The following is a 23,571-nucleotide window of genomic DNA, read 5'->3' as shown; positions in this document are numbered from 1 at the left end:
GATCCTATACCCGAAGCGTATGGGACACGACGCATAATGTTTTATTTGCTATGTTCTCAAAATTCAAATTGTGAAGAGGAATGTCATAATCATAATCGAAATTTTAAGAACACAGTATGTACCCTTGACTAAATTTATTAATATTTCTCAACCTAATCCTTTAGATTTGAAATGAAGCATAATATTCTCTCCCTTAATTATAGCAAAACAACTCTTCAACTGTAACGACCCGTTCCCGGTATGTTAATTAATTGTTAATTGTCTAAGTTTTCAAGAGGGACTCGGCGAGTTCTAGCCTGACTCGCCGAGTTGGGTCGCGTATTTTGTGCACGCGGGAGCCGGGGACTCGGCGAGTCCATATCCCAGACTCGGCGAGTCCGTCCGTCTGGGTGAAACCCTAAATCCCCAGGTTTGCCCACTATTTATACCACCTTATAGCCTCCATTCTCGCCTCCCTCACCCTGAGAACACAGTGTTAGAGCCCCAAACCTCCATTGAAGAGCTTATATGTGTTTTGGTGCCATTTTGTGAAGGTGTGAAGAAGGAGAAGAAGGAAGAAGCAAGGAGAAGTGTTGTAGTGCAAAGATCCAAGGCCAAATCAGAGCTAATAGAGGTATTTTCGGAGTTCCATCTTGTTATATGCTTTAAACTTCCATTAGAGCTCTCCTAAGAGCTAGTTGATGCTTGTTCCAAGCCTTACACTTGCATGAATGTCTTATTAAGTTGGAATATCTATGGATCTGAATGTTGGGGTGTTGTAGAGCCCAGATCTACTGTCTTTTTGGAGTTATATTGCATGATAACCATAGATCTACCCATTTTATGCATCTTTTAGCCTTATTTCCCTTATTCATGAGGTTGTGCATGTAAAGTTGGAAACTTTACGTGGTAAAACAGCTTATTGGACTCAGATCTATCAATTGTATGCATTGGATTCAAACAAAATCAAGTAGAAATCAGTTGCATGGCGGCGACTCGGCGAGTCGGAAGAACGACTCGACGAGTCAGGTCGCAAGTCCCGAGTCCTTCAGTTTTATCAGTGTCGAGTGTACGAGGTGAGTTAGAGAGTGGACTCAGCGAGTTGAGAGTGGACTCAGTGATGGAGGGACTCGACGAGTTTGTTCATACAACTCGGCGAGTCCAAGGCAATCTTCTTGGGATCAAGAACAACTCGTCGAGTCTGTTCATACGACTCGGCGAGTCGGATGAAGATTGTCTGAGTTCTTGGATCAAGAGGGTACTCGTCGAGTCGATGCCAGACTCGACGAGTAGCAGTGAGTAGAAGTGAAAAGTGAGAGTAGGACTCGGCGAGTTGGGTGGCCAACTCGGCGAGTCAGCCCAAAAGAGAGTTGACTTTGACCAAGGGTAAAAGAGTCATTTTACCCCAAGTGCAGTGTTTAGTATTTGATTAAGTGTGTTCATGGACTTGTAGCCGAGGAGATTCAGGAGCAGCCACCGTTAGCTTTCCGAGCCACACACTCAGCAGCCAGCTTACGAGGTGAGTTTCCTTCCAGTAGGAACGGGTCTAAGGCCACAATGTCGGCCCGTTCAGTTAGCAGTAGTTTCCGGATTTAGGTCCGATGCAGTAGCTAGTATGTTCGATGCCTTCGTGGTTCGAACAGGGTTTGTGTGCTATGTTTTATGTGTTAAGTATTATGTGTTCCGGGCCACGGCTCGATGTATCATGTCGTATATGTGTTACGTTAGTTGATGTGTTATGCTATGCTATGTTCAGTCAGACAGTTCCGGGCTTTGGTCCGATGCAGTTAGTTCCGGACTTCGGTCCGATGCAGGGGACAAGGTCCCAGACAGTTCCGGACTTCGGTCCGATGCAATTCCGAACTTCGGTCCGATGCAGTTTCGGGCTTCGGCCCGATGCAGTGGGCAAGGCCCAATATGTGTTTATGTGTTATTGTATGGTATGTGGTAGTTTGGGGGAGCTCACTAAGCTTCGTGCTTACAGTTTCAGTTTTGGTTTCAGGTACTTCCGCAAGCAAAGGGAAGAGCTCGGGATGACGGCATCGCACACACCACCGCCTCAGCTTTAGCCTGGGATTGATTTAGTTGTTTGATTTGATGTAGTATGATACAGTTTTCCGCACAGTATCTTATCATGTTTTGGAATACATCACGCATGGTTTTATTATATGACACTCTGATTACAGTTTTGATTATATTAAAAACAAAAATTTTTGGGTCGTATTTTTGGGTTGTTTCATCAACCCTTACGACTTTGCAAGGAATAACTTTTGTTTTCTATAATTAATATTGCCAACTTGAAATACTTTCCATAATAATCATACAATCATAACTTTTATGCTCCCACTATCATGATGATTACTATAAAACATAACACTTATGCTCCCACTAGCTTCGACATGTATTCATAAACATCTTAACTTTCAGAAAAACAATACTTATTGAATTTCTTAAGTCCATATTTCTAATACTTAATGCTTTGATAATCTTTTATCAAGGCTTCTTGAACTTATACACCTTTGCCTTTAGATAGTTCATATGTGTGTCTCAACAATTAAGACTAATTGCCAAACCTCACAATTCAAATTATGGAAAGGGATACCGTAACTATAATCGAATTCGAGAATGCAATTTTACAATCACTATCTTCTTAAAATCTTTCTTAGTGAAAGCATTTCCTCACAATCATTTTCATGAAAGAGGAAATCTTATGACACTTAGATTTGAACGTTGTATGTGTTCCTATCCATGTGAATTTGTTAACAGCAAAGTTTACGACAAATTCAAACTCATATGGACCGATCTTTCTTAATCTTGATTTCTTGCCTTATGGTAGCACAGCTGCCCACCACGTCTTCCAAGTAGTTAAGCAGCTCACCCTTTCCTATCAATGTACCTTTCATTGATTAAGGTGCTTTGCCTTTTATGCGTTCAAAATGAGAACTCATAGGACTCACATGCATAATTAACTCAATTGGAACAGCATAGAATCAAAATAATGCCAACAAGATAGGTTGTAAACCTCAAATCGTGTGCTAGTGATGATTGATAAGGTTTATTTGATTTGTTCTTGAAACCTTTCAAGACCATTAAGACTCCCATTGACTCCTTGACATATAAGATTCTTTTGTCAATAAACATTTCTTGACAAACAAATATTCATGAGTTAGTGTAGTTTTTATCAAAACACTTCACAAATTGGTCCTAGTTGGTCTTTTGTCTTATTCAAGACATCACAACTTTCCACATTTGATGAATGTTATAAACCTTTAATACTTTTGACTCATTGTCACAATCTTAACTTTAAGACTTGTTATTGGAACGAAGTATGATTGACTTCTTGATTAAACCATTTCTTCAATCCTTGATTCCTCTTCTTAAACATACAATTATACTAAGACTCTCTTAGAGGATCAATTGAGATATGGTTCTTATCATTAAGACTTATCATAAAGCATAAAAGCTACTCTCCCTTCTTCTTAGAATGGAGAAACTTTTATCTTTCTGCCTACTTGATTCTTCTTATTCGTTTTGCTATTGATTTAAACCTTTTTAATCAATTCCTAATTACACTTAATCTTGTAAGTATAATCACATTTACTAAACTTTTAGTAAATCATGACGAATATCTTGTTACTATTATGGTGGACTTTGACCAACACACAACTTTGTGTACTCGATCTCCTAGTCCTTCACTTGACACTTTGTCAACGAATTAGTCTAATTTCCAAATATGAAATTTCTCATTCATCATGCAACAAAGTTGCGTGATTCCAAATTTTTATCCAATTGAAACTTTGGGCGATGAGAAACTCTCCTTATTTGGTGAATTCTTGACGTTTCCATAACTAAGAATCATATACATTCGTTGTAGAAATATTTAAACATCAATTTTCATAACGATTTCATTGCAAGGAAATAAACAAATAAATAAATGAGTCAAACAAAATTTATTTTATTTATAAAAGCAGCGGAAAAATTTGTCCTTACAATGCAAAATCCATTGAAAACTATGTACAAAAGAAAATTTCTAACAACTCTATCATAACTTTCTAAGCTCAAAATCTAATCTTCAAGTCCATGCGATCGAGATCCATCTCTTATGATTAGATTCATCTTGCTCTCTTATCAAGTTTCCTTTCTTTTCACATCATGTATTAAGAATCAATAAATAGGAACTTAATGGAGTTAGATAGTGGATTCTTACCTAAAGTAGAGCCATACGTTCTGACTCTCCCATCTCTTAGATCTCTTAGGTAATTAGGGAAACTTCGTCTCCAATGCCCCTTCTCTTGGCAATAAAAGCAAATTGACTCTTTTGGAACAACACATGGAACTAATTCGGACATCGCCTTTCTCTTATGATCAAACTTTTCGATCATTGCATGTCTTTCATTGCCATTGTCTATATCCATAGAGGTCTTGAAGGCAGATTCACCAATCAACTTTGCTTTTCTATTGCGCCAAACCATTGCTGATTCAGCAGCAATAAGCATGTAGGTGAGATCCATAAGGATCACGTCGTGGTTCATCATATAGTACTCTCTTACGAACTCACTATATGAGTTAGGAAGTGACTGAAGAACCCAATCAACAGCCATCTCTTAACTAACAACGGATCCCATCATTCTTAACCTATCAATGTGTGACTTCATCCCTAGGACGTGTGCACACACCGACTTTCCTTATTTATGTTTACTTGCCAAAAGGGCTTGAGTGATATTGAACCTTTCAATTTTACAATCTTGTCGGTTAGGGAGAATAATTGGAGGAGGAGGAGGAAGTGAAGCATGATTTCTTGTTCCTCGATCGAATCGTGGAATATCATCTTCATGTGGAATGCTTATTCCACGGGATTCGGGAAGACCATAATTGTCGAACTTTGACATCTACAAAACGGGAGAAAACGAAATTCAAGTTAGTTGATTGATTGAGTCCTTGGTAAATCACCCAAATGAAATTCCAAGGCTAGGACCCAACACAATATGCTACAACCTAGAAAAGGGATGCCGTAATCTAGTTGCAGAATATTTGAAGGTAAGTGAATGACGATTCACTAATTTTCACCATGAAAAACGAAAAATAAATTTAAGTTTTAAATCTATGAAAACTCCTATATCCTTTGAGATTCATTGAACATTTCAATGGCATGTTTAAATCTCGATATGCCCCTCTTCTTTGTGACTGGGATGCTGAGGATCACAAAGCGGGTGTGAATAACCATGCAAACTACATGGTGCCCTCACATGTTACAGTCACTTATTCGATGTGCCGGTAAACCACACACGCTCCACCGAACTATGACAAACATTGAGTCACCCTTTGCTACCTTTGCTTAGAACCATTTAGTGTGCCGGTAAACCACACACGCTCCACTAACGTCTTCGCAAGGGTACAAAGTGTAATTCCATGGAATTGCATCAATTCACTTTTGCCTAAGTAACTAAGATTGGGAATTTGAAAAACATTTAGTTACTTTGTATTTCATTATACTTATAATGGAAGGTTTCGTCCTATCCTACCCGTTCGGCTAACGACCCTCCACTAGTCAAGAGTGCGGTGGGTAAGAGTGGATACCCATTCAATCGTCATTTTATAGGCAATTTCCTTAAACACCCCTTATAGACCAGCTTCGTGAATGAGGCCTACTAACGGTAAGACTGACTTTTACTCATACATATATATAATCTTATACTTTTAATGTTATATATATAGTATAGGGTGTATTTTATACTTTTAAAATACTAGGTGGTCAAATTTAACAGTTATACTTTTAATTCAATTAAATGGTTAACCTAAACTTTTATGGATTTATTAAATCTCTTTTAATTATACTCCTTAATTAATTAATAAAACCATAAGGGTGTAAATTGAACTTTTCAAAACATTACTAGGGTTTTAGAATTTAACATTCCTAATTAAACTTTTAATCAACTTTTAAATTCCAAAACTTGAGGGCAAGTTTTGAAACCTTTTTCAAAACATTAGGGTTTCAACTATTTAAATTTCAAAACTACAAAACTATTGGGTTCAAATTTAAACTATAAAACCTAAAGGGAAAAATATGAAACTTTTCATAACAACAAGGATCAAATAACAAATAATCTAAACTAACATTTAATTACATAATTATCCATATTTGATTTGTTTAATGATTTCTTGCAAATAAATTTATCAATTTACTCAAAATAATTAATCAATTATCTTATAAGGAAACAATTATCTTATTAATTGATAAATATCTTCAATTAGATCAAAAATATAGTCAAATATATCATATAATCGGATTAATATTGATCTAACATGATAAGGTAACTATCCTAATGCAAAAACAACAAGAAATCCCGAGATAAGCACTATCTGACGAGTTGACTCATCGAGTCAAGCCTGGACTCGTCGAGTCACCCTGGACTCGGCGAGTTCAGCTATGGACTCGGCGAGTCCAGCCTCTAGAACACCAAAAATCGAATTTTTCAGATATACAATGCATCAATACAATTGAAACCATCCTAGGCTCTGATACCACTGATGGGTTTTGGTCATAAGACATCCTATGTTCTCATACAAACCCTAATGCTTGGATCTAGGTTTCTCTATTGTACATGCTTTGAATCCAAGACTATAAACCCTAATTCTAGCATATGGAAATTGATATTAACATATAAATGGGTTTAAGATCATACCTTTAATTGTTATGTAGCAATAAAAATCCTAATTCCTCCTTGAATTGACTTTGGAAGGCTTAAAGTCACAAGTGTCACTCCTCTAATGGCTTACAAACACCAAGAGCAAATGGAGAAGGTATAAAGAGAGAGGAGAGGTATAAGAATTCGTCTCTAGGAACTCTTGGGAAGGGATACCCGAATTCATGAGCCTTAGGGGGTTTATATAGGTGTAAAGATTAGGGTTTTAGTCCTTATCCTTATCTAGTTGCTTGCCCACCAAGCAACCATAAGATAAGTCTTAGAAACCCTTATCCTAGTTGAATTCTAAGGCATTATCTCCTTAAATTCGTTCACCCTATATTTAAGATAATCCTTACCTTATTTTGTAACTATCACATAATTACAATTCAGCCCCTCTAGTTTAATTAATTACACTTGATCACAAAATTAATTCCTAATTAATTATTGACCAATATTAATTAAACAAATATGATTTCTCCTTTAATATATTATTCTTATAACATATTAATAAATCATAATAACCTTTCTCTCTTTATTTATTTCTCCAATCAAGTTGCTTTGGTGAAGGCAACCCAAAAGGACCATGCACCATCGGGTCAAGTACATACCAAAATAGTTATGGACTTAGACACTAATCCAACAATATATATATATATATATATATATATATATATATATATATATATATAGAGAGAGAGAGAGAGAGAGAGAGAGAGGGAGAGAGAGAGAGTTATGTTCCAATGAGAACATTTTTCCCGTGAGAACATTTGAGAACATTTTTTAGACTCTCAGTACATCTCTCTTATATTTCTCTCTCTACATACATCTCTTATCTTTCTCTCTCTCTCTTTACATATCTATCTCATTATTCTTTCTCTCTCTCTCTCTCTCTCTCTCTCTCTCATCCGTTCCTATTTTCGTGACTTCGTTCTCAGATCTAGGGGCTACCAGACTTTTTTCCGATGTCCTTCTTCTCTAATTTTCAATCGTTGCCTTGCGATTTAAAGATTGGAAGAATTGTTAAACATCTTATATTGAAAGGGGTGGAGAAGACGTGATATTGTTAAATCTGGAATTTATATTCCCAAATTGGAGATGAAATCGATTAGAGCTGACCTTGAAGCTCTGACTAAAGCATTCAAATATGGAGAAAAGGATGATGTAACGCTAGTAAGGAAACATAAATGAACGAGGCTATGGGAAAAATCTTAGTTATCATCTTCATCCCCCTCTTCTACAGTTACACAACCGAAACCCTTCCCAGGTCTGATTGAATTATCACTCTACATTTCTAATTTCTGTTTAGGATCAAGCTATGTGTTTGTATGATTACACAAATCCATAATTTTATTATTGTTTGACCAAATTGAGTAATTTACATTGAGATATAAACCAATAGATTTCATATATATGATCTATGCAGGGAAGACAGGAGCAGATCTTATTGTTATAAGGGGTGGTACTGGTGGACTATATTGTGCAGGAATCCTAGCAAGACACGGGAAACATGTTATAGTTCTCGAAAAACATGATCTACCAGGTGATGTTGCACGTTTTTCTAAATTCAAACAACCTATCCATCTGATACCAATGAAGCTCCTTCTTTATACGCAGTCCTATAGTCAACTGATGATAAGATAGAATATGATTTAACGAAGAAGAAAGAAAATGGATTTCTCTTACAGAAGAGTAGGAAAAACCAACTACAAGCCAACCAATTGCTTGCTGAAAAGCAAAAACAAGAAGTTGAAACAGAGAGAAAATGTTCAGTAGAGCTTAAAGAACCAATGCAAATGGCAATGAAGGGTTATGCACAGATGCTTGAATAATATGTTGATTTAGAGGAGAAACATATGAACATGCTATTAAGGAAACAAATAATTCAAGATGGAATTGAAGATGTGAACAAAGCAGCTACAAAAGCATTCCCCAACAAGGGTAAAATGGTCAAAACAACACACAAGCATTCCCTATCAGCCATGAGAGCAACAAGCAAACTAGTAAACATGTTTTACCCAAGACAAATGTGCAAAATTTCATATTGTGTATTTACAAAATTATAGTTTCTCTTTGGAAAATACATTAAACATCGTTGAGTATAACAACAAGCACTCTGATCATTTGGATTTCTTCCTTATGCTTGATTTAGAGGGAAAAGTTGAGATTCTTCGATTGATGCCAAAACCATGGATGTTGTTGCATTCTTTCATAGGTTTATCATTGTTTTTTAGGCATAAAATTTTCATTATTGATTTATTTCTATAAAAATATCTCATTTTTTGAAACTTATCTTATAGATTTGTTAGGCCTTCATAAATGAGTGAAGAAAGGATCAATGAATACATTAAAGGAAAGTATGAAAAACTTGGAGTTGATAGGTATGTTGATATTCTGTGTTGACTGTGAATGATTTATCAATTATAATGTTGTTAATAAAAAAATTTATATTACTATTGCTTGATTTTTGATAACTTATTTTCTATTTAACATCTTTGCAAATAAACTCAACAAGGTTTGGCATAATACAACTATTCCATTTAAGGACATTATAGAACGATTTGAGGCATGAATGACAAAACATAACTTGTGCTTTTGTGTTGTTTTTACCATTTTACCCTTTTTATGGAGTGCTTTTGTGAATATGTTAATATTGAGGTTCCTTTTGTGTAAAAGTTTGACAGAATGTTGCTTCCCAGAAGGGAAAAAAAACAAAACATATTTGCTAGCATAATGCTTTTTTTTGCATAAACAACGAGTTGACTTTCTCTATAACCAATACAACCATACTTTCTTGTAATTAAAAAACAAGGATCAAACTAGAAGGAAATTGACAATTGACTTTGATATTTTTTTTCTCTAAGTCTTTAAACTTAACACTTTTCTTATACTTTGACTTGTTATAGGTTCATGAGAATAAAGAAAAGAATTATGAACCTGATTGGTGCAAATCATTCTACTTTGACTTGTTATAGGTTTATGAGAAGAAAGCAACATTAGAAGGTTTGTCCATGCTATTTGCCCATCATGCAATCCACACGTGAATTTATTTATTTTGCCCTTTTGTGATTTTATTCTTTTATCCTATTACAAGTTAGTTTCCCTTTTACCTTTTTGTAGTAAAAGGTAGCTTTTATACTGGGGAAAGTTCACATAATATGACAAAAATTCACAAGTGATTCACATATGAATTACATGTGATTCTCATGTAATTCGCATGTAAATCACAAGTGAATCACATATGAGTTACATGTGATTCATATGTAATTTACATATGAATCACATGTAATTCACAAGTAAATCACAAGTGATTCACATATGAATTACATGTGATTCACATATAAATGATAAATCACATGTGATTCACATATAAATCACATGCGATTCACATATGAAATACATGTGATTCACAAGTGAATCACATATGAAATATGAATTACATGTGATTCACATATAAATCACATGTGATTCGCATATAAATCACATGTGATTCGCATATAAATCACATGTAATTGACATATAAATCACATGCAATTCACAAGTGAATCACATATGAATTACATGTGATTCACATATAAATCACATGTGATTCACATATAAATCACATGTGATTCACATATGAAACACATGTAATTTACAAGTGAATCACATATAAAATATGAATTACATGTGATTCACATATAAATCACATGTAATTCACAAGTGAATAATATATGAAATATGAATTACATGTGATTCACATATAAATCACATGTAATTCACATATAAATCACATGCAATTCACAAGTGAATTACATGTGATTCACATATTAATCACATGTGATTCACATATAAATCACATGTGATTCACATATGAAACACATGTAATTCACAAGTGAATCACATATGAAATATGAATTACCTGTGATTCACATATGAATCACATGTGATTCACATATGAATCACATGTGATTCACATATGAACTACATGTGATTCATATACGAATCACATGTAATTCACAAGTGAATCAAATATGAATTACATGTGATTCACATATAAATCACATATTAATCACATGTAATTCATATGAATCACATGTAATTCATATGTGATTAAATACACAAGAACAACTATTAAATAAACATGTGAAAATAAATATTGTCCATGTAAATCATATATTATTAGATACATATAAGCACATATGAATCACATGTGATTCACATATGAATCACATGTAACTCACAAGTGAATCAAATATGAATTACAATTGATTCACATATGAATCACATGTAATTCATATGAATCACATGTAATTTATATGTAATTAAATACACAAGAACAACTATTGAATCAACACGTGAAAACAAATATTTTCCATGTAAATCATATGTTATTAAATACATATAAGCACATGTAAATCATATATTTTTGTGTTTTCGATTCAACAATTTTTGTTTTTCCACATTAATCATATGTGATTAGATACATACAATCACATGTGATTAGATATATAAGAAAAAAATATTGAATCAAAATTGCGAAAACAAATACTATCAAAATAAATCGTATGTGATTTGATAAACATAATCACATGTGATTATATACACGAGAGCAACTATTGAATCAAAGGACATGAAAATAGATCTTATGTATACAAATCATATGTAATTAAATACATATAATCACATGTGATTAAATACACGAGACGAATTCTTGAATTGAAGCCGTGAAAATAAGTATTGTGCACATAAATTATATTTGATTAAATACATATAATCACATGTGATTATATATACGTATAATCACATGTGATTATATATACATATAATCACATGCGATTATATGTATCTAGTCACATATGATTTATGTGGACAAGATTCATTATCGCGTTCTCGGTTCAATAATTGTTTTTTATCAACTTTAAACATATGTGATTAAATACATCTGATCACATGTGATTATAAGTATCTAATCACATATGATTTATATGGGTTGAAAGGTAAGAAAACATATCCCAAACAAAGGACTATAATCAAAGAGAAAATAAGGAAATATGTACATAAGTTTTATAGTACATAAGTTTTATAAAATTAATACAACAAACACAACCTAAATAATGTTATAATTTTTGTGTAGGTTCTCGGAAAGGAAAGGATGCATCTTGCTCATGCTAGCTAATTTTCAAGATCAAGGAGGTGAGTACTAACTCTCCTATTATGTAGGCATTAACATGTGATTATGTGTATCTAAACACATGTGATTTACTTGGCTAAGGTTCTTTTTCACGTTCTCGGTTCAATAATTTTTTTTCCACTTTAATCATATGTGATTAAATAATTTAATCAGATGTGATTATATGTTTCTAATCACATATGATTTTATTTGGAAAAAACAAATCTAGTCTATTTAAATCATATATGATTAGATACATACAATCACATGTAATTATATACACGATAACAAATATTGAACCAAGAAAGTGAAAATAAATCTTTATCCAAATTAATCATATGTGATTAAATACATATAATCACATGTAATTATATGAATCTAATCACATATGGTTTATGTGGACATAATTCATTTTTGCTTTGTCGATTCAATAGTTGTTCTCATGTATTTTATCACATGTGATTATATGTATAATCGTATGTGATTAAGTACATGAGCACAACTATTGAATCGAGAAGGAAAAAATGCATCTTGTCCACCTCAAATCATATATGATTATATACATATAATCACATGTGATTAATTACACAAAAGCAATTATTCAGTCGAAACCGCAAAAACAAATATTGTATACATAAATCATATCTGATTAAATACATATAATCACATGTGATTATATGTATCCAATCATATATGATTTATGTGGATGAGATTAATTGTCACATTCTCGATTCAATAATGGTTCTTTGTCCACTGTAATCATATGTGATTAAATACATATAATCATATGTGATTATATGTATCTAATCACATATGATTTATACGAACATAAAAAATAATGATGTCTATATAAATCATATGTGATTAGATACATATAATCACATATAATTATATAAATCATATATGATTCAATACATATAATCACATGTGACTCGATACATATAATCACATGTGATTATATACAAGAGAAAACCTAATGAACCAAAAAAACAATAACAAATCTTTATAGGTGGGGGTGGTGGCGGGGGTGGTGGAGGCATGGTGGTGGTAGTGTATGGTGATGGGTGGTGGTGGGTGCGTGGGTGGTGGCAAGTAGTGGTGATAGTGACGAGTGATGGTTTTGGTGGTGGTGGGTGGTAGCGAGCGGTGCTGGCTAGGTGGTGATGGTGGTGGTTGGTAGTGGTGGTGGTTGTGGTGGGTGAGTGGTGGGTGGTGGTGGCGGTTGGTGGTTAGTGGTGGTGGTGGTGGTGGGTAGTGGTTATTGTGGTGGTGGCGGGTGGTGGTGGGTGGTGATGGGTAGTGAGTAGTGATGGGTGGTGGTGGTGATTGAGTGGTGATGGTGGTGGGTGGTGATGGTGGTAGCAGGTGGTGGTTGGTGGTGGTGGTGGTGGGTAGTGATGGGTGGTGGGTGGTGGTAGTTAGTGATGGGTGGAGGTGGCGGGTGGTGGTGGTGTTGGTGGCGGCGGGTGGTGGTGGGTGGTGATGGGTGGTGGGTAGTGATGGGTGGTGGTGGTGCTTGGGTGGTGATAGTGGTGGGTGGTAATGGTGGTGGCAGGTGGTGGTTGGTGGTGGTAGTGGTGGTGGTTGGTAGTGATGGTGGTGGGTGGTGGTAGTTTGTGATGGGTGGTGGTGGCGGGTGGTGGTGGTGGTTGGTGGTGGTGGGTAGTGGTGGTGATAAGTGGTAGGTAGTGGTGGCAGTCGATGGTGATGGGTGGTGGAGGAGGGTGGTGGTGGCAGGTGATGGTGGTTGGGTGGTGATGATGGTGCGTGGTGATGGTGGTGGCGGGTGGTGGTTGGTGGTGGTGGGTGGTGGTGATGGTGATGGTGGTGGCGCGTAGTGGGTACTGATGGGTGGTGGTAGTGGCAGGTGGTGGTGGTGGGTAGATGGTGTTGGGTGGTGGGTAGTGGTTGGTGGTGGTGGGTAGTGTTGGGTGGCGGGTGGTGGTGATGGTGATGATGGTGGCGCGTGGTGGGTACTGATAGGTGGTGGTAGTGGCAGGTGGTGGTGGTAGGTAGATGGTGGTGGGTGGTGGGTAGTGATGAGTGGTGGGTAGTGGTTGGTGGTGGTGGGCAGTGTTGGGTGGCGGGTGGTGGTGATGGGTGGTAGGTAGTGGTTGGTGGTGGTGGTGGCAGACGGTGGTGCTGGGTGGTGGAGGTGGGTGATGGTGGCGGGTGGTGGTGGTGGTTGGGTGGTGATGGTGGTGATGGTGGTGGTGGGTGGGTAGTGATGGGTGGTGGTTGGTGGTGATGGGTAGTGATGAGTGGTGATGATGGGTGGTAGGTAGGGGTTGTGGGTGGGGTGGCAGACAATGGAGGTAGGTGGGGGTGGCAGACAATGGAGGTAGGTGGTGGTGGCACGTGGTTGTAGTTGGGTGTTGATGGTGGTGGGTGGTGATGGTGGTGGCGGGTGGTGGTTGGTGGTAGTGGGTAGTGATGGGTGGTGGGTGGTAGTTGGTGGTGGCGGTTAGTGATGGGCGGTGGTGGTGTTAGTTAGTGGGTTTTTTAAGTGTTAGTAACTATTTTTTGATTTATATGATTATTATTTTATAATTTTAATTAAAAAAATTGTGTTTTTCAAATTTGTTCTCAAATGTTCTCGCGATAAGAAATGTTTTCGATTGAACGCTCTCATATATATATATATATATATATATATATATATATATATATATATATATATATATATATATATATATATATATATATATATATATATATATATATATATATATATATATTAGCTGTTTACCAGCGTCAAGCGACGAGTGCGAATAGTTTTTTTAGAAATTAGTTTCTAGAGACGATTAATGTTTTTACTGCAAATAATTTAAAAAAGAAAATGTTGTTATGGATTAAAACTAAATGTACATTGTTGTTATTTATATAGAAGTACATTGTTGATTACAAACCCGATTAAATCTTTGTTTTTACAGGATAATTATGATTTATGTTGCCTTTTTTTTTGTCAAAACAGATGGGTAACGGATAAATCAACTCATAGATGGAGACCCTTAATTGATTTAGACGGTAGATTGAGGTCAATTGAATAATTGATGCCTATAAGGAGATACTTTGTTTCGGCAGTTAGTTTTTTTTTTTCGGAAAGAAAACTGTGTGGATCATATATGTAGCGAAAAAAATTGGAACGAAAACCAAGAATTTTGGAAACCACTGAGACCATTTATATAATTATGTCTAAAACTTGTTAAGAATTTCAATAACTTTATGAACCTTTATCATCATGTTAGAATAACTAAATTAACAAATTCAAAACAAAATGCATGTAAATACTAATGGTTGACCGTACAATATTAATTATACAATACTTATTTATACATCTGATATACATACAATATAGTGGGATATACACTTTTATTGTTTGAGAATGGGAAATTAATTCAAACATCTAGCTATTAACAAAATAAAAGAAGTGAATGAAGTTATACTCTTTTATAATATTTAAAATAATGTGTCAAATCGATTGACTTATACCTAAAAACTAACGATAAAAGTTTTCGGGCTATTTTGCCAAATTTTGGTCACCTTAAAAATATGCATAAATACTTCCTTTAATTTGACATAAGAGTTATCTTTTTTATCAATCTTTTTAATCAAAGTATTTACCTACAAAACTTAAGGTCAAGTGTTTTGGTTTTGAGATATACATGTTTCTCCTGTTAACATGCTTCCACAATTTATTTTAAAAAATTAGTAAGTATAAATACCTAACATCCGTTCTTTTGTTTTCGTTTTCTATAAATTAAAATATTAGACCTTATTTAATATTTTGTTTTCAATCCAGTATATTTTTTCTTTATTTTACCGTTTTTATTATAAAATAAAGAACACTAAAATTCTAAAATTGAGTTAGACAATGTTTTATTCACTTACCAATAATTTTCATGTTTTTATTTATTAAATTTGTTAAAATTTTAGATATTCGCAAGCTATTGAATTTTTTTAGCATTTATGGTAATTAGTGTAATAATTGATAGGATTAAACCAAAATCTTGCGACGCGTTTTGCTTGTTATATGTTTGATTTTTATTTGGAATGAGTTGTGAAGAAAAAAACAACTTTATCCCACATATTTGACCTATTACTAATAAAACATAACTTAAATAACCAAGTTTTTATATAAAGAAAAATGCTACAAACACGTCATACAAAAAATCACACCTTCATGTTACTTATTATTTAAATAAACTTCTATTTTACTCATACCAACCTATTACATATGAAACCCCATAACATAAAAACAAATCACAAGTACTTGACTTTTTTGTCTTAAAGTTTATGATAAGTCGTATACCAAACCCCAAGGATCATTGGAAATATCGTGAGCTCTCAAGGCCCCTACAAAAAAAGGTTAATTTTATTAAGTTATTTCTTAAGAAATGGAAAACAACAGTTATCATGAAGTGGGATCAAGTGGAAATCATATAAAATAATAACAATAAAGGACAATCATCTATCCGTTGGCTATTTATGTTCGTAGATGAAGATAAAAAAAATTACTTTTTTGTGATGTCCTTTTTTTCTCATCGTAACACTATTTGCCCATTGAAAATTCTTTTGATTCAACAGTTCACTACTATAAAAGATTTTTTAACAAACATAGAAGAAAGTACAATGATGTAATATTAAAAAATATCAGAAACTTCATTAGTATTTCTTGTATTTTACTAAAAATAAATATAGTGGTTTAATAAGAAAGTTACTTGAGCAATCTTTGATGGATTTAAGACAGAAAACACTTCCAAAAATATATTATGCTCCCATAATTAACTTTTGAAGTAAGAAAATTTACTTATTCGTTTTAACCTGGTGGGTGAGTATGATTTGATTTCACACTTTCACTTGCATGCTGGAATAATCATGGAATGAGAATACTAACTTCTTGTCCTAAATCCTCTTTTATATAAAAAAAAAATTAATATTCTATTCTACAAATTACATGAAAAGCATTAAAATCATGGAAAGAATTGAAAACTTTGAACAACAAACATGATGTGAATGAAAGTTTAGATATTTAAAATTCATTAATATGTACCTCGGTTAGGGAGGTTTGATGCCTGCCCTTTGGAAAAGTATAGTGTCCATAACATTAAAGTAAATTTTGTTGATTCTCTACTGATTTCATAGCCCTCCAATTACTGGGTAGCTAGTATTCGAGGACTCATGAAGCATGTTATAAACAACTGGATTGACCTAAAACAATTTTTGGGAATACATTTGTCAAAACTTGTGAACAAAGGTTATTTATTTATTTATTGGTTAAAAAATTATCTAACTTCACGGGGGAGTGCTTGCATGATAGTAAGTGTTGGCATGTCAATAACCGAGACTAAAGATATCAAAAATGTTAAGTAAACCAAACATAAGGTACATTAATGTTTTACATCAATTTAACTAAGTACCGGCTAAAGTGGATTCTTATTGTGTACCTCTTTTACCATATCATGGAAAGGAACAACATCACTAACAGCATAACACACGAATATTAGCCACAACCCTGCAAAAAAAACTATTAATATCTGTGCAAAAGTTCTTCATGGATAAATCAATAAAACTATTAAATAAATAAATAAAGTAAACCCCTCTAATAACATGTTTACACATGCCATTATAGCAGTTGAAGCTATAGATATATAAGAACTAATACCCTCGTGTAGATGACCTTCACATTCTTGCTCTCAATTTCCACCATCTTATAAACACTCTACATCATTACTGTTGACTGGAATGAAAAAAATCACAAGTTGTACACAACAACTTTAGTGAGCAAAGACCAGAGGAAGAGAGATTGACTCAAAGGTTTTCTGCATTCATTCAACTGAAAAAACAAAGCAAAGGGAAGTTGCCACATATGGCTTACGATTACACAGGAAACAACTGAAAAAGAAAACTGCCCACTAAGACACTACCACTACTATATATATGATTGAGTCAAACTTTAAATTAACAAGGCTAGAAAATAAACATGCAGAAACTAAACATAACTAAAGGAAATCACGTGTCAAGCATGATACCACGTGAGGTGTTGCATCTTCAATATTCCCTCTCAACACCTGCTTCAACAATGCCCAAAGAGTTGCAGAAGTCCATGAGTTTGTGATTGGCTAGACTCTTGGTGAGAAGGTCAGCTACTTGATCGGCTGTTTTTACATAGATTAAATATATCTCCCCCTTTAGAACTTTCTCACGTATAAAATGATAATGGACTTCGATGTGTTTTGTTCGAGCATGAAAGGTAGGATTCTTTGCGAGATGTATTGAAGATAAGTTGTCACAAAATAAGGGAATCTTGGGTTTTACATCTTGATTTAAGTCTTTTAGGAGCTGGACTAGCCAAACACATTTTTAGGCTGCCATAGTTGCTGCTCGGTACTCAGCTTCTGTAGTAGAGAGGGACACAGTAGGCTGCCTCTTGCTGCACCACGACACAACACATGATCCCGGCATAAACACATAACCTGTAGTGGAGCGATGTGTACTTCCATCTCCAGCGTAATCAGCATCACAATAACCTACCAGCTTGCATTCTTGTTCCCTCTGAAACATAACTCCATAATTCATGGTAGCTTTGATGTATCTTAATACTCTTCTAACTGCATCAAGATGAGGTTTTCTGGGATTTTGCATATACCGACTTAGTACTCCAACTACAAAGGTAATATATGGCCTAGTTAGATTTAAGTAGATTAGACTTCCAAAAAGTTTCCTATACACAGTTGCATCTTCCAGTTTTCTCCCAACATCCACATACAACTTTGCATTTGTATCCATTGGCGACACGGCTGGCTTACAGTTGAACATTCCAAAACGCTTCAACAAGTCTGATGAGTACTTCTGTTGATGCAAGATTATATCTCCAACTTCATATACGATTTCCAAACCCAAAAAGTGTCTTAGCTTTCCAAGATCCTTCATGTGAAAACGAGTACACAAGTTTTCTTTCAATTGAACAATTACTTCATCAAGATCTCCTGTGATTATGAGATCATCAACATATACCAGAACAATAGCCACTTTTTCTCCTTCAGTCTTCACGAACAAGCTAGCATCTGCATTGGTTATTGAGTAACCATTGTGTTCGAGAAATTCAGCTATTTTACCAAACCATGCTCTAGGCGACTGTTTAAGCCCATACAAGGCTTTCTTGAGCTTGCATACATAGTTGGGGTTTGTCTTGCTTATGAACCCTTGAGGTTGTGTCATATGAATCACACGATCCAAGTCCCCATATAGAAACGCGTTGCTTATGTCCATTTGCCACAATTTCCATCCTTTGTTTGCTGCCAAACCTAGTAACACATGGATTGTTGTTAATTTAGCTATTGGGTTAAATGTATCTTCATAGTCCAGACCATATTGATGGGAGAATCCACGGGCCACCAATCGGGCTTTATATCTTTCAACCGAGCCATCAGCACGTTGCGTAACTTTATAGACCCATTTGCACGAGATGGGTTTAACACGAATTGGTTTAGGAACTAATTCCTAGGTTTGATTCCTTATTAGGGCTCCCATTTCTTCTTCCATTGCTGCAATCCATTCTTTTTCTGTACTCGCTTGTTTAAAGGAATCAGGTTCACACACTTCCTGTTCAACTATAGCAGCATTAGCATACTTGGGATTAGGTTTTTTAAGTCTGGACGATCTTCTTACACTTGGTGGCTCTTCACAGTTATCACTTGTGTCTCCATGGTGGAAAACTCCTGAGCTCCATGGTTGTTGATTATGTTCTTCAATCTCAGTTGATTCGATTACACTTTCTTCTTGGTTGAGATTAAAGTTAGCCCCAGATGACACTAGCTTCCCTTTTAGCTTTTCTGAATCTGGAAGCACTTCATGGTTTGTTGTCCACCACGAGGATGTTTCATCAAATACAACATTCCTCGACACATAGCACTTTCCGGTTATTGGATCACAACATCTCCAACCTTTCCTTTCTTGGTCATAGCCCACAAATATGCTTCGTACTGCCTTCTTTTCTAGCTTGTATCTTAGATGACCAGGTATGAAAACATAGCACACACATCCAAATACTCTCAAATGACTTACATTTGGCTTCACCTTCCATACCTTTTCAAATGGAGACTGATACGAGAGACTTTGTTGTGGAATTATATTGATTACATAGGCAGCAGTTCTCATGGCTTCAGCCCAAAACCTTCCTGGAACATTTTTATCATGAATCATGCTGCCCGAGATATCTGCCAGATGCCTATTCTTCCTTTCTGAGACTCCATTCTATTGTGGGGTATTTGAGCAAGTCAACTGTCTTTTGATGTTGTGTGCTTTCAAGAACTCAGTGAAATCTTGTGAGAGATACTCACCTCCATTGTCTGATCGCAAGCAGTGAATTTTTTGTTTTATTTCTCTCTCAGCTTCACTCTTGAATTCTTTGAACTTAGCTAAAGCTTCTGACTTTTCTTTCATGAAATATACCCATACATATCTTGAGTAGTCATCAATGAAAGTAATCATGTATTTCATGCCTTTGATAGAAGATTGTTTCACGGGGCCAAACACATCAGAGTATACCAACTCCAAAGGTACCTTTGCATGGAAGTTTGATTTCTCAAACGGTAGTTGATGGGCTTTTCCAAACTGACATCCTGCACACACTAATTCCTTATTTACTTCAAGCACCGATAATCCACTGACCATTTTCTTTTTCATCATTAGCTCCAATTTGTCATAACTTACATGGCTTAATCTCATGTGCCATAGATCCACATTCTGATTCATCTTTGTCTTTTCAACATAAGCTGATTCTACAGATAGAACATAAATAGAATCATTTCTTCGTCCTTGTAGAACAACCGTAGATGGAGTTTCAAACTCCTTGTAGATCTTCACATCATTAGGTCCAAATACAACATAATGACCTGCAGATGTCAGCTGTGATACTGAGAGTAGATTATTTTTCACACCTGGGACATGATACATATTTTTAAGAGTTAAGACTTGCTTATTTCTGCTTAGTGAGAAGCTTACATCACCAATACTTTCAATGGCCAGCCTAGAGTTGTTTGCAATTACCACCACTCGACTACCCCCCACACTCAGTTGAATTGTGTAATCGCTCTTTTTCTCCTGTCATATGATTGGAACAACCATAGTTAACTATCCAATCATCCAACTTATTACCTTTGTTTTCAGCAGTTGCAGTGAGAGCCATGACATCCACATCTTCTGCGAAACAAGCCTCAGCATCCCAGGGTTCTTCTTCTTGTGTGATTGCTATGTTTCCTTCTTCTTTGGACTCACTAGGGAAATTACGTGCCATGTTACCACGAATTCCATAATTATAACACTTGAATGGAAACCGTTTCCCTGAACTACGGTTTTTCTTTTCACCTGAAGAATCTCCTTTCTCGAGTTCACGCTGTTTCTTGTTGTCATGCTTCTTAAACCTCTCATTTTGGTGCTAACTGCCATGGTTGCTTTGAGACTTATACTTGCTATTGCCTTTGCCTACATACAAAGCTTCATCTTCAGCCTTCACAGAGACACGACCCATCTGTTTTGCTAATTCTTCTTGACTTGTGAGAAGATTCTCAAATGCTACAAGAGATGGCTGAGTAGGCTAACCTTGTATTGCTGCAACAAAGCTTCTAAACTCCAGTTTCAACCCATGAATAATAATTCTCTTCATTCTCAGTTCCTCAATTCGTGCTTGAGGATCAAGTTCAGAGATTTCCCGACATACGGATTTCACTTTGTGAAAATACTGTGGAATTGTCATATCCTGTTGTACCAAAGACATGAGTTCATTTTCAAGGAGTTGAAGTTTTGTTTCATTCTTCTTTGAGAACAAAACAAGAAGGTTATCCCATGCTTCCTTTGGAGTCTTCACATCTCGTAAATGTTCTAACACATCTTCCTCCACTGTTGTCTTCAGGATGAACATAGCCTTGCCCGCCTTTATTTTCCATTTCCGTAAAACCCCATTATTGTCTTCAGTAGCAGGTTGTTCTGTCTCGGCACCATTTACAACTTCCCACAGATCCTGTCCCTGCATATACGAAGTGATACAGGTGGACCATGTATTGTAATTCTGGTGGTTGAGTTTCTTAGCACCACCTACAACTTGAAACTCAGCCATAGGAGAGGCTCTGATACCAGATTGTTGACTGGAATGAAAAAAAATCACAATTTGTACACAACAACTTTAGTGAGCAAAGAACAGAGGAAGAGAGATTGACTCAAATGTTTTCTGCATTCATTCAACTGAAAAAACAAAGCAAAGGGAAGTTGCCACATATGGCTTACGATTACACAGGAAACAACTGAAAAAGAAAACTGCCCACTAAGACACTACCACTACTATATGACTGATTCAAACTTTAAATTAACAAGGCTAGAAAATAAACATGCAAAAACTAAACATAACTAAAGGAAATCACGTGTCAAGCATGATACCATGTGAGGTGTTGCATCTTCAATAATTACCTAAATATTTTTTTAATTTAAAAGACTATAAAGTGATTGAGAAGGCACAAACTCACCTGGTCATTATGAGATGTATACTACTCTTTTAATGCCACCATCTATGCTCCTAGTAACTCTTTAGTATTTGGTATCGACGTTTCTAATACCACCCAATGATTTGCCTAATTTCATCTTTCATCCTGAAAAATAGAATAAAATAAAATGAATTAGACCAAATATTGATAGAAAAAAATAGTTTAATTTGCTAAAGTAGGATATATATTGAAGAATATAAGAAGAAACAAATATGGATGGTCTATTGCATCTCTTCTGTAGAGGGTAGATTCATTTCAAAGTGGTACCCTGGAAGATTTATCTTTCTCTTTTAGTTTGGGACCTTTACAAAATCAGTTCAACTATTGAATTAAATGAATACATATTCTTGACAAAATTGGTCCTAACTGAGATATTTCATATATGGAATAATAAATCCAAATAGCTGGCAAATAAATTTTATGTTTGGAAAGAAAATATGAATGCAAAAGCATACCCGATAGTTTCCATTTGTGTCTATGTGAGAGACGAAACCAAGGCAAAATTTGAGCTAATATCCCCAAAATAGCTGTCAATTCCTATGCTCACGCTTTAGCTGATTTCAACATGATGAAGAGGATTAAGTGAAAAGTAAAAAACCAATTACCTGCTTGATTCGTGTATGGAAGATGAAGAAGAGGATGAGGAGCTACAAAGTCGGAATTTTAAGGAGAATCAGTAGGTTCATAAATCAAAGAAGACAGTAATGAAATTGATTTATCAGTTTGACCGACTCCAACATCGGCGGCTGATATTTCTCTGGCAGTGGGTTTTAGGGCAGATTAGGGTTTCCAATAAAGAAAATAGAGGTGAGCAACCAATGGGTTTTTTAAGGCTTAACAAATAATGATGGTGGTTTTTCTATGGTGGTGGGGGTGGCAGTGAAGCAATGACAGATCTGATGTCCTGGTTGTTGGTGGTTCATAGGGGGCAGTGACTGGGTCTTGAGCTTGTTAGCCAGAGGTAGATTACTAGTTTTTATATAAAGAAAAATGCTACAAACACGTCATACAAAAAATCACACCTTCATGTTACTTATTATTTAAATAAACTTCTATTTTACTCATACCAACCTATTACATATGAAACCCCATAACATAAAAACAAATCACAAGTACTTGACTTTTTTGTCTTAAAGTTTATGATAAGTCGTATACCAAACCCCAAGGATCATTGGAAATATCGTGAGCTCTCAAGGCCCCTACAAAAAAAGGTTAATTT

At 35.3% G+C, this 23,571-nt stretch overlaps 1 protein-coding gene across 1 annotated transcript; it reads right to left on the bottom strand.

Moving 5' to 3' along the window:
- Positions 1-21,412: 21,412 nt before the first annotated feature.
- Positions 21,413-21,931, bottom strand: LOC145002508 (uncharacterized). The gene has a single exon (XM_078961764.1). It carries the CDS (start codon positions 21,929-21,931, stop codon positions 21,413-21,415), a length of 519 nt encoding a protein of 172 aa, XP_078817890.1.
- Positions 21,932-23,571: the final 1,640 nt, after the last annotated feature.

This window comes from Lactuca saligna, chromosome 6, assembly GCF_052625555.1.
Source record: "Lactuca saligna cultivar CGN05327 chromosome 6, ASM5262555v1, whole genome shotgun sequence".
In the NCBI taxonomy this organism is placed as follows: domain Eukaryota; kingdom Viridiplantae; phylum Streptophyta; class Magnoliopsida; order Asterales; family Asteraceae; genus Lactuca; species Lactuca saligna.
The sequence above is the reverse complement of the archived record's forward strand: the minus strand, read 5'-3'. Positions and strand labels throughout refer to the sequence as shown.

Excerpts from the sequence above, each read along its gene's own strand:
- LOC145002508 (XM_078961764.1), bottom strand. The coding sequence starts at position 21,931 with ATGGCTGAGTTTCAAGTTGTAGGTGGTGCTAAGAAACTCAACCACCAG.